Source organism: Erpetoichthys calabaricus, chromosome 3, assembly GCF_900747795.2.
Source record: "Erpetoichthys calabaricus chromosome 3, fErpCal1.3, whole genome shotgun sequence".
NCBI classification, from domain to species: domain Eukaryota; kingdom Metazoa; phylum Chordata; class Cladistia; order Polypteriformes; family Polypteridae; genus Erpetoichthys; species Erpetoichthys calabaricus.
Window position 1 is genome coordinate 298,502,916 of NC_041396.2, and position 18,698 is coordinate 298,521,613.

The 18,698-nt window shown below is 44.9% G+C and overlaps 1 protein-coding gene across 1 annotated transcript in view; it reads right to left on the reverse strand.

Moving 5' to 3' along the window:
* Positions 1 to 9,047: 9,047 nt before the first annotated feature.
* The window catches only part of nr1d4a (nuclear receptor subfamily 1, group D, member 4a), a 49,350-nt gene continuing 39,699 nt past the window's right edge, over positions 9,048 to 18,698 (reverse strand). Inside the window, exons 5-8 of the mRNA XM_028798577.2 lie at positions 14,336 to 14,916; positions 14,007 to 14,192; positions 13,705 to 13,915; positions 9,048 to 9,581 (exon numbers count right to left, since the gene is read on the reverse strand). Of these exons, the coding sequence (XP_028654410.1) occupies positions 9,388 to 9,581; positions 13,705 to 13,915; positions 14,007 to 14,192; positions 14,336 to 14,916 (1,172 nt within the window). The 3' untranslated portion in view covers positions 9,048 to 9,387. The remainder of the gene's footprint in view (positions 9,582 to 13,704; positions 13,916 to 14,006; positions 14,193 to 14,335; positions 14,917 to 18,698) is intronic.

Here is an 18,698-nt window from a genome sequence, read left to right on the forward strand (position 1 = left end):
TTCCCTCTCTCCCGGTATCTTACAGGGTTTGAGTATAAAATTGTACTAATAACCTATAAAGTTTTAAATGGCAGGACGACATCAGTGACATTCTCCATCTCTCCGCTCCTGTTAAGGTGCACTGATTCTGGCCATTATGTTGTGCCCCACACTGCGCTCAAGGCACGACAGAGCCTTCAACTGTATAGCGCACGTACATCGGAACGACCTCCCGAAATAAATTAGATCAGCTGACCCAGTTCATTCTTAAAAAAAAAAATCAAACTTTAAACTCATTTGTTTTTGGAAAGCGTTTAACTTACCCCGAATCTCAGGGATGTGCCGTCAGGGGACTCTGCCTCACCAGTCATTATGAAAAGTAAAAAAAAAAATAATAATGATAACATTAAATAAATTTGTCCATTGGTCAATGCTATAAATTTGTTTTCTATATGACTCCGATATTTTTAATAATTTTTATAGTCATAATCGCTGAATTGGCACATTTCCTGTTCAAATACAGGGGAGAAACGTGAGGTGCGGCAGCGACGAGCCCCTTGGACTGCGCTCTCCTCACACACTGCAGGGGTGAATCGTGCAAGTGGCCCGTGCCTGTCGCTGTCTCTCTGTATGTTGTCAGTATATTGTTTGCAGACACTTTTATTACACACCTTGACTATCCACAGTCTGGATAATATCTTTAGTGAATGCGTGTGACATATTTAGTCTTACTGATCGGACAGTGAAAGGCACAATGTGAAGCCGACGGGGCGTGCTGCCCAGAAGGGGGCGCATGTGAGCCGAACAGGCACTCGTTGCTGCTGTTCTACGTGGAGGCGCCAATAACTTAGCGATATCAGAAAGTCAAGTGCACTGCAGCGCTCCGTTAATTTTGATATTTTGTTCCGACTGACTGCCAAAATGGAAGATTAAGATTTTTAAAACTAAAGAAAAATAAGGAAGACTTTTATAAGAAAGTGACGGAGATTTTCGTAGAGAAGGACAGGCGCTTGGGCTTCATTAGGTAAGACCATAAACGGTTTTCAATTTTATAAAAAAAACGATCAGACTAAGGAAGAAAAACAGTCCAATATTTAAAAACTACATTTTGACCTTAAATAAAATATTCGTTTATTTTTCTTGTTATCCTTTAGAACAGTCTGTATTAAAATTGATTAAAGCATCAGAATAAAAAGCTCTTAAAAACAAGTAAATATTTCAAAATTGAAATCCTTTTTTTTTTTGTACACCACTCTATACTTTCATTAGTATTGAATGAGTATGAATTGTGGAATTGCAACGGCAAATTTAGAAAACACGGAGGGTGAGGAGCAAATGCGCTCTCTCCGCTCTCTCTCGCCGCTATAAATGTCACGTTCTTTCTTAGCCAAATATGCGCCTTACCTGTCTATGTGTGTGTAGAGAATGCTGATGAGATATGAAACATAACCAGTAGTCAATGTGCACGCTGCCAACTGAAATTTATCTATGTATATATAAAAGTCAATGTATGTGTGTGTGAAAAAGAATATCTTTATTGTCATTGTAGCAAATACAATGAAATTAGGTGCAGTACCTGCGTTGTCAAAATATAAATAAATATAATTTAAAAAGGATATGAAAGGATAACAAGAAATAAAGTGTGTATGTATGTATGTTCCAGTATCACTTCCGAACGGCTGGAGCGATTCTCTTGAAACTTGGTACACGTCTCTCATTGGTCGACTAAAAATACTGTAGGGTGAAATCAACCCTAACCCACCCCCTTCTGGGTAGGATACGAGGTGATCTTGCGGTCTTGTATCCATGTTATTATCCGTTGATACCCGAAACGACCACCAGCGTGCAAACTGGCGGTGACTGCCAGCATTCTTGATAAATAGATAGATAGATAGATAGATAGATAGATAGATAGATAGATAGATAGATAGATAGATAGATAGATAGATAGATAGATAGATAGATACTTTATTAATCCCAGGGGAAAATTCACATACTCTAGCAGCAAAAATATTAGAGTAATAAAAAATGCAGGTAAAAAACAGACAATAACTTAAATAATGTTCAACGTTTACCCCCTCTGGTGGAATTGAAGAGTCGCATAGTTTGGGGGAGGAATGATCTTCTCAGTCTGTCAGTGGAGCAGGACGGTGACAGCAGTCTGTCGCTGAAACTGCTCCTCTGTCTGGAGATGACACTGTTTAATGGATGTAGTGGATTCTCCATAATTGATAGGAGCCTGCTGAGTGCCCGTTGCTCTGCTACGGATGTCAGACCGCCCAGCTCTATGCCAACAATAGAGCCTGCCTTCCTCACCAGTTTGTCCAGGCGTGAGGCATCCTTCTTCTTAATGCTGCCTCCCCAGCACACCACCACGTAGAAGAGGGCGCTCGCCACAACCGTCTGATAGAACATCTGCAGCATCTTACTGCAGATGTTGAAGGATGCCAGTCTTCTAAGGAAGTACAGGCGGCTCTGTCCTTTCTTGCACAGATCATCAGTATTGGCAGTCCAGTCTAATTTATCGTCCAGCTGCACTCCCAGGTATTTATAGGTCTGCACCCTCTGCACACAGTCACCTCTGATGATCACAGGGTCCATGAGGGGCCTGGGTCTCCTAAAATCCACCACCAGTTCCTTGGGTTTGCTGGTGTTCAGTTGTAGGTGGTTTAAGTCGCACCATTTAACAAAGATAGATAGATAGATAGATAGATAGATAGATAGATAGATAGATAGATAGATAGATAGATAGATAGATAGATACTTTATTAATCCCAATGGGAAATTCTACTTCAGTGTACCAGAGAAACATCTGACACAGAGATCTGAAAACATTGAAGCAGCAAACTTTGTGAAAACCAACACTTGGATCATTCTCAGGACTTTTGGCCATGGCTATATTGTGTACAGTTTTTTATTTATTAACATTTAGAATTATTAGGTTTTAGTTTCTTAGAATTGTACCTTTACTGGGTATTGAGTTTTTACTGTAAAGCACTTTGGTCAGTTGGCAGTTGTGTTAAAGGTGTTATATACGTAAAGCTGACTTGATATGTCGGTTATTGTCCTAACTCTTTATACACATATAAATTAATATATAAATCTATTGTGGGTGACAGGGGGCTTCACTGTGCCCCAAACCTTGGACACCACTGACACAAACACGGGTTCAAAAACAATGTTTTTTGTTTCTTCAAATTCCACAGCACAGTACCCTCAGGGATGGTGAATCCTTCCTCTTCCTCCCGACTCCGACTCCCTGAGGTGAAGCGGAGGGATCCTTTTAAGCCAGAACCCTAGAAGTATTTCTAGTATTTGGACAGGGTCCGGAGGAGGATCTTCTGGACTCGGGCAGAAATGTCACAAAGTAGGGATGGTCTGTCACTGCAGAGCTTTCAGAAGTTTTAATCACGCCCCCCTAACGTTTTTTTTGAAACCCTAATAAAATTTATTCCTATATTTTTTGCTGCCGATACACTGCTACAAGTTTAAAAATTACGCCACAGACAGGCTCAAGGAGCCCACTAATACCAATTTGTTCTTTTTAAATTAATGATTCTAAATTGTCCCTAGTGTGTGCTTGGTGTGTGGGTGTGTTTGTGTGTGTCCTGCGGTGGGTTGGCACCCTGCCCAGGATTGTTTCCTGCCTTGTGCCCTGTGTTGGCTGGGATTGGCTCCAGCAGACCCCCGTGACCCTGTGTTCGGATTCAGCAGGTTGGACAATGGATGGATGGATGGATGTATCATAGATGCATATTTTATTATACCTACTTAACTTTTATTAACATTTATCTAAATCTATATTTATTTTTCTAGTATTAGAATGTAGTTTAACTTAATTTGTTTTGGTTTCAATAGATGTAGTTTTCATATTTTCGATTCGATTTTTCTTTTTTTCACATCTTCGTGCCCCCCCTTTTTTGTTACGGGTGCGCCCCACAGTTTGAGAACCACTGTAATAGTTCAGTTCCCAGCCTGGTCGGGACACCAGTCCTTTAAGCTTTACGTAGAAAGGGGTCACCTCTCCTTCTAGATGGGATGCTGGGTAATCCCTCATGGCACTTACACTATTTATAACTGCAAATATCCATCATTTATTATGCTTATATAATGAATAAATTGCATTATTTGGTTTATTGCCTGCGGTGGGTTGGCACCCTGCCCGGGATTGGTTCCTGCCTTGTGCCCTGTGTTGGCTGGGATTGGCTCCAGCAGACCCCTGTGACCCTTTGTTCGGATTCAGTGGGTTGGATAATGGATGGATGGATGGTTTATTGCAGCAAATGTGTGTGGGTCATTGTCTATCATCATGTCTGTACCAAGAAAGAAATTTTTATATGTAGACATTGGCCAGTGCCCTGCGGTGGGCTGGCGCCCTGCCCGGGGTTTGTTTCCTGCCTTGTGCCCTGTGTTGGCTGGGATTGGCTCCAGCAGACCCTGTCGATAGGATATAGCGGGTTGGATAATGGATGGATGGATGGACATTGGCCAGTATATGAACCTCGTTCATAAGTGTCATAGATGTCTTTAGATTTCTGGCATCCCGGCTGGCAGGTGTACCAGATATCTCTGGGTGGGCAGAAGTTAAAATCCTGACACACAAAGCAATTACTGCCATTCTCTTCCTGCTGGGTGTCTGTCAATCATCTTTTTCCCGCCTCTAACTGGCACTGAATGGGGCTACATGGGTGCTAATTGGCACAAAGAAAAAAAAAAAAATCACATCCCACCAGTTCTGGCTTCCCTGCACTGGCTTCCAGTAAAGTATCAGGTGAATGTGAAGATTTTAGGAATTCTTCATTGTACCAGAAGGGGCTTGAAGATGATATGAGACCATATATCAGAAGGCTGAAGTTCTTCTGAAAACGGACCTTGAAACATAACAACGACCCTAAAGATTGCAGTAAATCCATCCATCCATCCATTATCCAACCCGCTGAATCTGAACACAGGGTCACGGGAATCTGCTGGAGCCAATCCCAGCCAACACAGGGCACAAGGCAGGAAACAATCCTGGGCAGGGTGCCAACCCACCGCAGTGCAGTAAATCCCCCCCGAGAATACCTAAAAAAAAAAAAAAAAAAAAGAAATCCCTTTTTGAGGGGAACAGGTGGTCTTTCTGTGTATCCCAAAAGACACAGAGCTCTTGGAATGGCTCCTGGCTACATTCATGTGAGGTCCCTGGGTGGGCAAAAGTTAAATCTTCACACACACACACAACATTAATTTGCAGTCCCTAGGTGGGCCTTCTTAAGGGTATTTATTTAATTTTTTTGTTCAATTGGTTACTGTCATTATCAAAGGCAACCTCCGTCCATCCATTATCCAACCCACTATATCCTAAGGGTCACGTGGGCGCAAGGCAGGAAACAAACCCTGGGCAGGGTGGCAGCCCACCACAGGGTGCACTCACACCAAGCACACACTAGGGACAATTTAGGATTGCCAATGCACCCAACTGTGGGAAGAAACCGGAGTACCCAGGGACACAGGGAGAACATGCAAACTCCATGCAGGGAGGACCCGGGAAGCAAACTCAGGTCTCCTTACTGCGAGGCAGCAGTGCTACCACTGCGCCACTATGCCACCCTCAGATTACTGATAATTAATTAACAGAGAGATTAACATCATTCAATCAGTGCTTCCTCTCACACCATACACACTCCACATGCAGGGATGAAGATTATACTGGGTCTTGCCAGGGTGTGTATCTGGAGTCGCACCGTTGCTGCTGTCTGATTTGCTCCGCCATTCTCTGCAGGTACCGAGCCCAGAATTTGGCTAACAACCCACCACGTAAAAATGAAAGTCTTCAAGTCTTGGGGAACAAAGAATGGGAGATACCAAATAGGGGTGTCAGGTTCAGCTTCATTCAGGGGAAATCCATCCATCCATTTTCCAACCTGCTGAGTCCGAACACAGGGTCACGGACTCACGGGGGTCTGCTAGAGCCAATCCTAGGCAACACAGGGCACAAGGCAGGAACCAATCCCGGGCAGGGTGCCAACCCACTGTAGTCAGGGAAAATTATTGAGAGTTTTTTATCCATCCATCCATCCATTTTCCAACCCGCTGAATCCGAACACAGGGTCACGGGGGTCTGCTGGAGCCAATCCCAGCCAACACAGGGCACAAGGCAGGAAACAATCCTGGGCAGGGTGCCAACCCACCGCAGGACACACACAAACACACCAAGCACACACTAGGGCCAATTTAGAATCGCCAATCCACCTAACCTGCATGTCTTTGGACTGTGGGAGGAAACCGGAGCGCCCGGAGGAAACCCACGCAGACACGGGGAGAACATGCAAACTCCACGCAGGGAGGACCCGGGAATCGAACCCAGGTCCCCAGATCTCCCAACTGCGAGGCAGCAGCACTACCCACTGCGCCACCGTGCCGCCCAGAGTTTTTTATTTTATTGTTAATTCAGTGGTTAAAATTCATGAGGTTGCTGGAAAGGGGTGTGTGGGGCTCCTGATATCTCTGCAAAAGGACGAAGGTCCAAGCCTTTAGAGTCCTGGTGCTCCCTGTCTGTGAGACATGGACGCTCTCCAGTGACCTGAGACGAAGACTGGACTCCTTCAGTGCTGTGTCTCTCTGGGACATCCTTGGGTATCGTTGGTTTGACTTTGTGTTGCTCATGGAGTCCCGAATGAGGCACATGACCTGCACTGTGAGGGAGCGTCAGTTAACGGCACTATGGCCATGTGGCGCGATTCCCTGACAGTGATCCGGCTCGTAAGATCCTCATTGTTGGTGATCCGAGTGGCTGGACCAAGCCAAGTTGTCGCCCACGTAACACCTGGCTGTGGCAGATAGAAGGTCATTTCCGGAGGGTGGGACTGGCCAACCGGGATCCAGAGTTGCGGGGGGGGGGGTGCGGCAACGTACCAGTGCAGGCTCTCCAACTTGACTTGACTTGTGAAAATTCGGGTAAAATGTTCAGACGCTATATGGAAACCGCTAAAAGGCACTTACCTAAAAGTAAGTATTAGTGATGATGTTCTCAATGAATACCAATACGTGAGACTCAAATTCTTCCAATAAATCGAAAAATCATTTCTCAGACACATTTTAGACTTTAAAAACCATCATTTTAATTATTTCTCTTAAATATAACAGAACAGAGATATACAAACAGTAGCATATTTTCTCCAGACCCCATTTTCACATGTAAAATTGTGCAGAAGGAATATCATTGAAAAGAGCCAAAAAATTTTTTTCCCTTTCTTTCATTTAAGGAAAGAAGTTAACGTCGACGATATGTTCCAGAACAGGAGCTTTCTGGTTTTCATTAGAAAACAAGTGCAAAGTTATTAGCAAGTGCATAAAACGCAATTGCAAAAAAAAAAAAGTAATAATAATAAAATAAAACATAATCTCACTCAGTCAGTTTGACTGAAAGAATGGTACATCTGGGTGGCGACCACCACAAAAAGGGAGGCCAGACAGGTCGCTGCTGACATCAGCGTTGGGTATAACGGGAGTGACGGTGCGGCCGTCAAGCTGTCACGTGGTTATTGAGACCCCTTTACTGGTGACTCTTTTGCAGTCTTTCTGGCCATGGGGTCGTCACAGTGGGCTCGTCATTGCACGTGTATGTTTAAGTATGGGCTCGAACAGAAGATAGATAGATAGATAGATAGATAGATAGATAGATAGATAGATAGATAGATAGATAGATAGATAGATAGATAGATAGATAGATAACTTTATTAATCCCAAGTGGAAGTTCACAAAATTATTGGTTTGGAATTCGCCCCTTGAGCCCATGGAGGTCCTCTTTTGGCTGGCCGTCCCAGGGAGAGCCTTTGGGCACGCGCAGTGTGGGCGGAGCCTCGAGGCAGCAGACGACCCGTTTACTCGTGTATGCGCCTTGATGCGTGTCCATACTACTTGTGTGCGCGCAACAATTGGAGACGAACTCAAAAGCGAATCCAACTCAAAACGCTTTCACTCAGCCGCAGGCCCGGTCTTAGGTATTATAGGGCCCTAGGCGAAAGGGGGGTCCAGGAGCCCCCCTGGAAGCTCTGTGAAATGTGTGAAAATTAGACCAAGGAGTCGATCCGGGGCCCTAGGCGGTCGCCTACTTCGCCTATGCCTAAGGCCGGGCCTGATTGGGACAAATAATGTTGTAGTATATTTTAAGTATATATGACAATTGCTCACTCGGACAATTTGTTTTGGGGGCCCTAAGCTATAGCTTGTGTAGCTTATACGTAAATCCTGCACTGCTCAGCCGGCGTGGTCACCGTGTGGCACGGAGCTCCGATTATGCCAGGCACCTTAAGTTACATGTATGGATGTGTACACTGGGATATTTAAATGTATTTAACCGCCGCCATACACACATTTCTACACAGATACGCACGCACACATATTATATGTTGTACAATGCGCAAATCTTATAGACTCATACACCTTTAAACGCACCCGCGATTGGATTGATCCAATCAGATTACAAATTATAAGGGCTTTCTTTCCACGCTCAAGACGTTTGCTCGACCATAAAAGGCACTTTCTCACCACTAGGCGTCGCTGTTGCACCACAAGAAACCTCCCGGAAAGCAGCTACAGTATTAGCATTTGAGAACAAGTTCATGGAGGAGAAGCTTAAATAAGCACATTTTAGATTAGTGGCCAGATATAATAAAAGGATGAACATAAATCTAAAGAGATGACCCCTCATATTTTACTCCACCGTTTGCCACACGCCGTTTCGCCACCCTGCACATTCTGGAATTTCATCAGGGAATCTTCAGGAGTGGCACGCTACGAACGATCAAAGTCACTCAGCCTTAACACACTGCCACCCAATTGCCCAGACCAACAGGGTAGCCCTGGCATATACTCCACACCTCCCTGAAACAAAACAAGTCCCAAAGAACGAATAAAGAGGCAGTGGGCTTTCAAATATGGGTCTTCTGGAGAACACTCGTAGGTACACACATTCACACTTACACTCTCTCTCTTACACCATATACCCCACTAAGGTCTGGAGTTATAAAAGCTCCAGGTGAACATGCCTGGTTCTTCTGACTCTAATTCTTTTTTTTTTCTTCTTAGATCCTGGAATTTGTAGAGCAAGAAGCAAGAATGTCTTCAGCTTCCAAAATTGTCCCCAGTCTGCTGGAAATCAGCACAAGGATTTCTCAAAGGCCAAAAACTAAAAGAACAGGAGTGTCCAAGATAAGCGGACTTTTCTTATCCTTGTAACAAAAAAAAAAAAAAGAAGATGTCGAACAGCAGGTGGCGCTGTGTAGCTGGAAGTCCAGGGCACCCGACCTGATGGACGGTACTACTGTCCAAAAAAAAAAGTGAAGAAAATGCGGAAAGGGGCGTCAGTTCATACTGTTCTGTGGTGCTCACCTGTCCCCACCGCACCTCCCAGAATGCCATGCGCGGCTAGTCGATGCGGAAAGCCACCAGTTTTTCCGAGTGCTGATTATTAAGAGTCCTCAGGTCTGGAAGCCTCAGGAGCAGCTTTGGGAAAAGAGTGGAGTCCTCGGGGTGCTTCTTGGTGATGAGGGTCCGCAGGGCGCGTATAAGCGTCTCTTGGAGGTGCTCAACTGCCTCGACATTAGTGATGCCGGAGCGGTCTGAAAGACAAGAGGGGCAGGAGACAATTGATCGGTTAACCAGGCACTGCGCTCATACATTTTCATTTTATAGCACATTTCATGCAAGAAATCCTAGAATATAAATCATCTATTGTTCATAACTAAAGGTTAGTACCCCTTCATATCCTGATGTGGCACTTGGTGTCAATGCCAAGCTGCTCTCCTGCTCATGGAAAGTCATCTCAGATACTGGGATGGAAAGATTCCCTCATCAGACTGGGCACGGACTCTACTACAGAATGACCAGCAGGGGGCGGGCGGTCATTTGTCGGAGGTCTCCACGACGGCGACTGTGCTTTTGATCTTCTCTGTTATAACGGACTGTGGACGCCCGGGAGTTTAACTTCCCCCATTGATGCTGCTGCCTGGAGTTTTTGTTATCCTCTCCTCATTTGTCAACTGGCCACAGCTCAATAATTAATTAATGGTCAGTCAGTGCTGGGCTCCACTTAGGTTAAACATTTCCAATCGTCTGTGTTTCCGTCTACTTAAACAAATCGGGGTCTTTATGTGTACCAATTCTGAATTTAGCAATTTAAAAGATTTATACTTGCACTTGACCCAAGTCTGTCACAGGGCTCTGCCTCTCAGTAAAGTGTGCTATACAAAAATAAATTGAATTGAGTGACATTTTAATAGTTAAGGGGCGCATACTTTTTCACGTCACTGCTAGTGGCCTGGCACATGGGATGCAAAGTGGGGTTTTTTTTGTGGATCGCATGGGACACCTTTAGAGCTGGTAGGATTTATCAGGAGTTCAACTAATTAAGTATTTATATAGCGCCTTACAGGAATCTTACAACGAGGCAAACGTCTCAACACCTGAAAAACACACTGGGGGACACGTGGCTCATATAGCTCCTTTCACATAAACTCCTAATGCCCCATTCCCAACTCCTTTTTGTTTTAACCCCGAAAAGATCGCATCTTGTTGGTACCAACACAGTTAAAAGTAAAAGGTGCCAACTGCAACTAAAAGTGGTTCTTTACAACAATGCCAAGCGAGAACCATCTTTGGTTCTTAAACTTTTTTTTTTTCGCGAAGCCTACTGCGTGTCCTCGTAACCCGAAATCTCCGTAGAAGCAAGGACGATCGCTGTCCCCCCAAAAAAATCAACTAACAAAGCCGCGGACCTTTGTCTCTTCTCCCTTGAGGAACTGCCGCAGTCCGCCGTCCTACTCACTCTTCAAAAACCGCAGCCAACCTTCATCTATCCATTTTAGAGACTCACGCCCAACCATAGTCTGGGGGATTGGGGCCTCTTGAATAATCGTCGCTCGTCCAGGGGGGTTTTGTTACAGCCAGGTAAGCAGCGACCCATCGTAATGCTTTCTGCATATCGTTCCACGACCCTTTCTCATTCACTTCACTTGTAATTCACGACTCAGAGTGACCCAAATAAATATATCCCGCAGTAATACCGCTCTAAAGACCCTAGTTCAATGTGAAGGTTCCAGAAAGAACCTTTAACTTATTTAGATCCGTAACACTGCAGGGCCGTTTCTGAGCATATGCGGTCAAGGCAAGAGCCTAGGCTGCCCTCTAGTGGTCAATGCGCATTACTGCAGCACTATGTAGAGATACCTATTATGTGCGCAGCGGAGCGGAACACAAAGAAATGCTTATGGTGTGAGGCTCTGCAGCGGCTGCACTGTCTGCACTATGCACAGCTCAGTCTGTTAGGCTGAAACGGCCCTGGGCGACGCAATATATATTTTTAAACAATACAGACCCTACGAACACTCGTACTCAATGACCATTATATTGTTTTATATTATTGGGTTGGTTTGGACATGTGCAGAGAAGAGATGTTGGGTATATTGGGAGAAGGATGTTAAAGATAGAGCTGCCAGGGAAGAGGAAAAGTGGAAGGCCTAAGCGAAGGTTTATGGATGTGGTGAGAGAGGACATGCAGGTAATGGATGTGACATAACAAGATGGAGAGGACAGGAAGAGATGGAAGAAGATGATCCGCGGTGGCAACCCCTAACGGGAGCAGCCGAAAGAAGAAGCTATTATTTTCGCATACTAGCAATGATTGGTCTTAACATCTGACGACCTACCCAGTCCGACAAAAACACGCACAGTAGCAACAACAACGATGATGATGATGCCAAGAATATTAATAACACTCGAGCTGTAGCGTTGATGAAACAGACATGGCGAAATAAAATTAAACGATCGAAAAAGCAACACGACTGTAGCTCCCGAGTGAATTGCTAAAAGCGGATTTAACCCAAACTATGATCGTCTGCCAAATGGACGCAAATTAAAACTTGTGTTAAAACTTGGCAAATGTCGTCGTCTGTTGCTCACCACCATTTGTGAGATTCGCTCTGGGCGCGCTAAGGCAGTTGCGCGTTTGTTGGATTGGTAGATGGCGTCATTTACATACACGAGCATACGGTAAATAGGAATTGTGGGTAAAGATAATCATTGTAGTCACGGTTTCAGTGAATGTTGTCATTATGCCAGGTTTCCGATTTATTGTATTATAATAATAATAATAATAATCTATTACATTGTATTAATTTAAACAACACGTATATGTTATGGTAATGTCTTCATAAAAAAAAAAAAAAAAATTGTCACCATCATCAAAAAGCGTACATAAAGCTGGTGGTTTAAATAGATAACCTGTTTTCTTATTTTATAAGTTATGTGCGGCTTTCTTTACACAACATTAAATAGTGACTATTAATACAGCAAATTCCATCTTTTTTCTGAAATGACACCCCTAAAGAGAGTATTTTTCTGAGACAGTCCTGTAAACAGACATTGCTATAACTCGACAACTTTGCAAATTGTGAAATCGCAGTCCTAAGTCCTTTGCTTTCCCCACTCCTGTCTCCACGTCTCAAGGTCTGGCAGTGACGATTCCTCTGAAAGCAAAGGGGGTGGCGGGGCACCATTTACAGCTTTGCCTTGGGCAGCAAAATTCCTAGAACAGACTCTGAAATCAGGCTCCACAAATAAGAACAGACAGACAATGACAAATCTGTTCAGGTTTTACTGATTCGTTAGTATCCTGCCGACTACAATTACAGACTGTCATTTTGTGTACATACATACAGTACTAGGAACCTTATATGCAAAGAACACTTCCCAGAATGAAATGGCTATTTGTCAAGCCATAGTTCTACCATGAACCAGACTACCCAGTAAAAGGCCACGAAAGAACCATTTACTTAGACAAAAAAGTTCATTTTTTTTTATTTTTCAACGTTAGTATCCTGCCGACTACAATTAAAGACTGCCATTTTGTATATATATTAGGAACCTTTTCATAGTCTGAAAAGAACCAATTTCAAATGGAAAGAACGCTTCCCAGAATGAAATGACTGTTTGTCAATCAATAGCTCTACCCTGAACCTCACTACCCAGTAAAATACCATTTTGCTGAGACAGTAATATTCAGGTTTTCTGGACTTGTTAAGTATCCTGCCGACTACGCTTAAAGACTTCCATTTTTGCCCATATATTAGGAACCAGAGCGCCACTCCACTCGGCCATCTCTGTTCCACTTGTCCTGGTCTCACTAGCTGACACCTGCACCACCGCCATAAAGAGGGCCATCTCATTGCTGTTAAGTATCCTGCCGACTACGCTTAAAGACTTCCGTTTTTGCCCATATATTAGGAACCAGAGAGCCACTCCACTCAGCCATCTCTGTTCCACTTGTCCTGGTCTCACTAGCTGACACTTGCACCACCGCCATGAAGAGGGCCATCTCATTGCTGTTAAGTATCCTGCCGACTACGCTTAAAGACTTCCGTTTTTGCCCATATATTAGGAACCAGAGAGCCACTCCACTCAGCCATCTCTGTTCCACTTGTCCTGGTCTCACTAGCTGACACTTGCACCACCGCCATGAAGAGGGCCATCTCATTGCTGTTAAGTATCCTGCCGACTACGCTTAAAGACTTCCGTTTTTGCCCATATATTAGGAACCAGAGAGCCACTCCACTTGGCCATCTCTGTTCCACTTGTCCTGGTCTCACTAGCTGACACCTGCACCACCGCCATGAAGAGGGACATCTCATTTGTGTTAAGTATCCTGCCGACTACACTTAAAGACTGTTCCACTTGTCCTGGTCTTACCTGCTGACACCAGCACCACCGCCATGAAGAGGGCCATCTCATTTCTGTCCAGTGCCAAGGAGCTTAACTTCTCGCTGAACTCGAACATGGAGAAAAGCAGTGGTCCCATGCCCATGGCCTGCAAGCTACTCAGAGGGTACGTGTGCCCATTCAGGAATGTCACCGCCTTCTCCTTTGGATTAAACAGCGATGAGAAGCGGACCATCAGCACCTGCAATTTCAGGTAGGGGGTTGTTAGAGGAGTTAAGAAGGCTCACTCGGGGTCTTCACTCTACCTTTGAAGGTGTTGAATTGGCACCTACCTGGAAGGTCCCCGCCTTGAGGAGCATCACCTGGTCCTGCTGGGACAGCGCCTGGAAGCCCGGGATACTCTTGGCGAACTCCACCACCTCCTTGACAGCTGGCGTGAAGCACTGTGAGAAGTCTTCCCACACCTGCTGGCTGCTGCGCACCGGGTCACAGTAGGGGGCAGCGTTGAGTGGACAGGCCTGCGGGAGGAAAAGGGTGGCAGCGTGTCAAACACCAGCAGAAGACAGTGACTGTGGGGGTGACAGAGCACAAGCCTCTTGGGCACGGTTGACTTATTTGAATACCACCGGGGGGGTCCCCCTTGAGTGATGTGAGGACTTACCAGTATTTTTGTGCTGCCCGCCATCCTCCAGGGACAGGAGCTGGGAGCCATGGGTTCTGCGTAGTTGCAGTTGTAATTGTTCGGGTAAAGCTGCATGGGTGGTCCGACGCCACCACCGAATCGATTGTTGTCCACATACCCAAATGCTGGCTCCTTTCTTACGGCACAGTGGGCAGCCCCCTCAAACTGGGGCGGGTAGGTGGGATACGCTTGGTTGGAGAGCGCCGGATGCTGATAGGTGGCGTGGCAGCCGTGGTCAGGGTGTGGCGGAGGATTCAGGGGGTGTTGTTGCTGCTGATGAGGGGGGGCTCTGCCATTGCTGCTGCTGTTGTTGTTGTTGTTGTTACTCGCCATGTTAGCCCTCCTGCCCAGCCGGTCCTGTCCACTCACAAAGATGTCCCGGTAGGCCCTGGAAATGGCGCAGATGGCCTCATCTGACTGGCTGTCACCCGGGCTGAAGGGCACATCAGGGGAAGACTCGACTTCCATGGACGCCGACTCGTTGAGGCTGTTCATGTAGCTCTGCATTTCATCCAGGAGGCGCTGCTTCTCTCGTTTGGGGATTCGGCCAAAGCGCACGGCTGCAGAGAACAACAAAAAAAAAATCAAAATTACAGATATGCAAGTTGTGGTACAGCGGGTCCAAGAGCGCCAAGTTTTCAATCCATAGAGCCGTGTCGCACTCCGTGGGCGCGACTGCACGACCGCGGGGAGTTAATGAGGTAGTTGGAGCTTCATTGGCTTCCTGCGGCGTGTGAATAAGGCGCTGTGCCCACGGAGATGCGGGTGTACATATATGGGTTGGCAAAAGGAAAGATGGGAGAAATCACAAAAAAAAAAAAAAAAAAAAAGATTGAAATGGAAAGACGTGAAAGGCAGTCATAGCAAGAGGGTCCGGGGCCCTGTGAAGGAGCGGTAGGTGTGGCGCTTTAGGGTCTAGTTCACCCGACTGAATATTCGGGTGGAGTGTGGCGAGCAAGGCAGGTGCCCATCCGAGGCGCGACCAAGTGAGCGCAATGGAAGAAGGGAGGAGAGCCGACCTCGGACAGTCTGGCTGCAGTGTCTGGAGGCGGTCAAGATGGGGGTCTGCATAATGGAGCTCGTGGCCACTGAGTCTCCGCTGGCTACTCGAGCAATGGGTGAGCTGGGGAGCGGGAGAAGGAGGTGGGCTGAGATCGGAACAAGTTAGGCTGCACTTTAACCTCGGATTTTAATGGATTTATTTTTTATTCTCACTTTTCACTGGATTTTATGGATTTCTATATGTACTTTGTTTTTGAACACTGCACCATTGACACATTTGTTGGTTTTACTTGTGTTTTGACTGGTTTTTAATAAAAGCACTTGAGCACTTTTTCCACCATCCTCTGGCCTCGTCAATGAAACGTCCTCATATGTCAGCTCATCTCGGTCAAAACTAATCGACGGTGTTGGTTCCGCAGACTCCCATGTGGGAAGAGGGAGTCTGTAGTGGACCAGCATCGTCACCGACCCTAAAAAGAGGACCACCTGGCTGTAACTTTAACAGCAGGGGACATTAAAATATCACCGAGTGGGAGGGTCACAAGGTCAAAAAGGAGGCAACGACTGGGGTATCAATAAACAGCGGCGTCCTGGGACACGAGTTAGTCACCTCGAGGATGTCAGGCTACACGACCGTCCACCACTGGGGATGAAGGATTACACGACCAGCCCGTTACTTCTCAGCAGAGTTCCACATTTACTATTGTGCTGCTAAAGGGGGGCTGTCAAACTCCCACCCTGAGGAGACGTGGCAGCTGCGGCTATTCATTCAGCCACCTTCTTAATAGAAGAATATACAGGATAAGGCACTACATGGTGGACAGACGTGAAGGGCGATAAACAGATAGATGTGAAAGGCACTATTAGATAGATAGATAGATAGATGGATATGAAAGGCACTATATGAGATAGATAGATAGATGTGAAAAGCACTATGATAGATAGATAGATAGATAGATAGATATGAAAGGCACTATATGATAGATAGATAGATAGATAGATAGATAGATAGATAGATAGATAGATAGATAGATAGATAGATAGATAGATAGATATGAAAGGCACTATATGATAGATATAGACAAAGAAAGACATTATATAACAGATACACAGATAAAGATTAGATTAGGTGGTCTGATGATGCCAAGTTGCCCCTGATATGTGCGTCTCTCTGTGTGTTCACCCTGTGATGGACTGGCGCCCTGTCCGGGTGTCATTCCTGCCTTGTGCCCGATGCTCACTCGGGTAGGTTCCACCTTGCACCAGACCCAGCTCGGGATGAAGCAGGTGTGCAAAATGGATGGATGGTCTGAGGCCATTTATTGTAAATGAAATACAAAAATAGGATATCAGGAAGGGGGCAGATACTTTTTCACATTGTATCATTTTACTGTCCACGTGATCCTGTCCTTCAGTGGCTCTCAGGTTTTGCATCATCCCATCGTTTATTTTTCTCCATGCTCAGTCACCATTTGAGTCTTGCAGAAGCTCTCTAAAATGAGTGCAGTGCCCTCCTGACACCACTACTGTTATTGGGAAGTGAAGGAGAGTCCTACAGGCTGGTAGTGGCACCGTCTTTATTTAATGTAGTGCCTTTTAAAGGAGGGCACCATCACATATAGATTTCCCATGAAAAGCTTTATGGCACTGCTCACCATCTCTATCCTTTTACTACAGGCTGAGAGAGGTGGCATGCTGGCACAGTAGTTAGTGATTCCGCCTCACGGCTCCAGAGTCCCTGGTTCAACTGCCAGGCCGGACCCTATTTGTGGAAGTTGCATCTTCTCCCAGTTTCAGTTAGCAACTCTCCTTGAAACCCTAAATCCCAAAGACATGCAGATTGAGACATCTGGTCACCAGAAAATGTCCAAGTGGAGTGTGTGAGTTTGCTCTACAATAAACTGTCGGCACATTCCTGGGATTTTTTTTTTTCCATCTGCTGTGATTGGCACACCAGCCCTCTGAGAACCTGTGCTGATAAATAAATGGCAGAGCTATGAGACTAAGGGGGCTCACAACACAAAACATGGATGCAAAAGCTGAAGCATCACTGGTCAAGTCGTCCATGTCTTGAATATTTGAACCTCAGCACCTGAGCACTAACAGTAATCCGTAATGAGCAGGGGCACACTGGGCATCTGGGCAGCCCATGGGTGGGCAGGCACGCAGGCAGCCGGTCAGATCATTTATCACAGAGCTGTAATGACGCACTTCTACTTTCACTCAACTGGGTCAGTAGGTCACCAGAGAACGCCTAGTCATCAATAAGAGAGGCGCTGGCAGTGTGAGCGGCACCATGGCTGTCATCCACTGGGGGCCACCGTGGCCTGTAATGGGAGCTGAATAATGCTGAAATGGCAAGTTCATTTTATAAAAATGCTGCATGAAAGGTGCTAAACACGTGTGTGACAGAGTCCATAGTGGGGCCTCCTGCTCTTTTGCCTTGTTTGTCAATTGTTTTCCAAATGATAGCTATAGTGATGTGAAAGGCACTATAGGGTAGTAGACGGAGAATGACAGATAAAAATGAAAGGCGCTATATTAAAGGCATACACGGCACTTTATTATAGACAGACAGGAAATGTGTTATAAGACAGATAGGGGCAATACCAAAGATAGATAGACAGATAGGAAAGGCACTATATAATAACAGGCAGGTAAAGCTGTATATTATAGACAGATAGGAAAGACAAGATAAGATTGACTGGTAGATATGAAAGGAGCTATAAAACAGATAGACAGATAAATGAAAGGTACTATATAATAGATAGATAAATGAAAGGCACTATATAGATAGATAGATAGTTAGATAGATGAAAGGCACTATATAATAGATAGATAGATATGAAAGGAACTATATAAGATACATAGATATAAAAGGCACTATGTAAGATAGATAGAGATATATAGTGCCTTTCATATCTATCTATCTATCTTATATAGTGCCTTTCATCTATCTAAGATAGATAGATATGAAAGGCACTATATAAGATAGATAGATAGATAGATAGATAGATAGATAGATAGATAGATAGATAGATAGATAGTATATTAAAGGCACTGTAACATTGACAAAATGATGTGAAAGGAGCTATATAATAGACTGAAAGATAGACAGACACTGAAAGGCACTACATTATAGATAGATAAATCAATATATTATAAGCAGATGGTAAAGGCAGTATGAGTTGAAATTCATGAAAGTGTTATAAGATTGATAGATATGAAAAATCACAATATTATGAACAAATAAAGCAGTATATTACAAACAGGTAAGAAAGGTACTGTAAGAGTGATAGAAGGGGTTAAAATAAGAGATAGAAAGATATGAAGGGCACTA